We start from the raw sequence: 752 nt of genomic DNA, 5'->3' as shown, positions 1-752 counted from the left end.
GGTTACAATGTCGCAGATGGGCCTCTTACCACGCCAGGTTTGGGAACGTTCGATGCCAGTTTCTCGGCCATACCCACGGCGGCACCACCGGCATACGTGATGGATGGGTCTGGCAGCTACCCTTCGACGCCCTCTTTCCTCCCGCTGTCGGGGATGGGCCCCGCCTACGGCCCGACGTATGTCGGAGACAACACCCAGTACTTCTGGTCCAGTCCTGGAGGCGAGGCGTCCCAGGAACAGGCGGCAGAGAGGGAATTTCAGTTCAATAACATGACGCCACGAGACTTTAATGGGGATGGGTGCTAGAGTGCCGATCCTCATGTACAATGACATGGAGTATACCTGACTGGGGAGACCAGACGTATCTCCTCGTTTGCTCCGGTCTCGGAGCAGTGTACAACAGCCCATTTGATGTCTTCTTTGGGTTATTCTTTTCATCTTTACCTTTCGTGGTCTACATCATCACCTGCGCTCAAGCTATCTCTTGCTGTGCAGGAACAGTTAGGGGATGCCACATCCCCTCCTCGGTTGTGTTTTCTCTTCAGGTTTCTTTTTCTTCGTTTTTTTCTTCGGTATTTTTATTTCTTTTTTATTTCTTTTATTTCTTATCAGTTTTTTTTTGCTTCACGTGTAGCAAGTAACCATTGCTTTCCTTACTCTACGGCGTCACAGGGAAGAAAAAAAAAACGGCACAAGTGCCTTTCAGTAATGTAATGATATCAGATAATGCCAGTAACGGGTCGAGTCGGCGT

At 49.6% G+C, this 752-nt stretch overlaps 1 protein-coding gene across 1 annotated transcript; it reads left to right on the top strand.

Annotated features, from left to right (window-relative positions):
- Positions 1-7: 7 nt before the first annotated feature.
- Positions 8-709, top strand: ACRALDRAFT_2019907 (uncharacterized protein; the record flags this gene model as incomplete). The annotated part of the gene is made up of 6 exons (XM_071019994.1): positions 8-96; positions 117-299; positions 338-413; positions 478-527; positions 639-665; positions 697-709. 6 exons carry the CDS (start codon positions 8-10, stop codon positions 707-709), a joined length of 438 nt encoding a protein of 145 aa, XP_070875225.1.
- Between the last annotated feature and the right edge of the window lie 43 nt (positions 710-752).

The sequence above is a fragment of the Sodiomyces alcalophilus genome (genome assembly GCF_042370955.1).
Source record: "Sodiomyces alcalophilus JCM 7366 unplaced genomic scaffold ACRALscaffold_4, whole genome shotgun sequence".
NCBI lineage: Eukaryota > Fungi > Ascomycota > Sordariomycetes > Glomerellales > Plectosphaerellaceae > Sodiomyces > Sodiomyces alcalophilus.
This window is presented reverse-complemented; position numbering and strand designations above follow the sequence as displayed.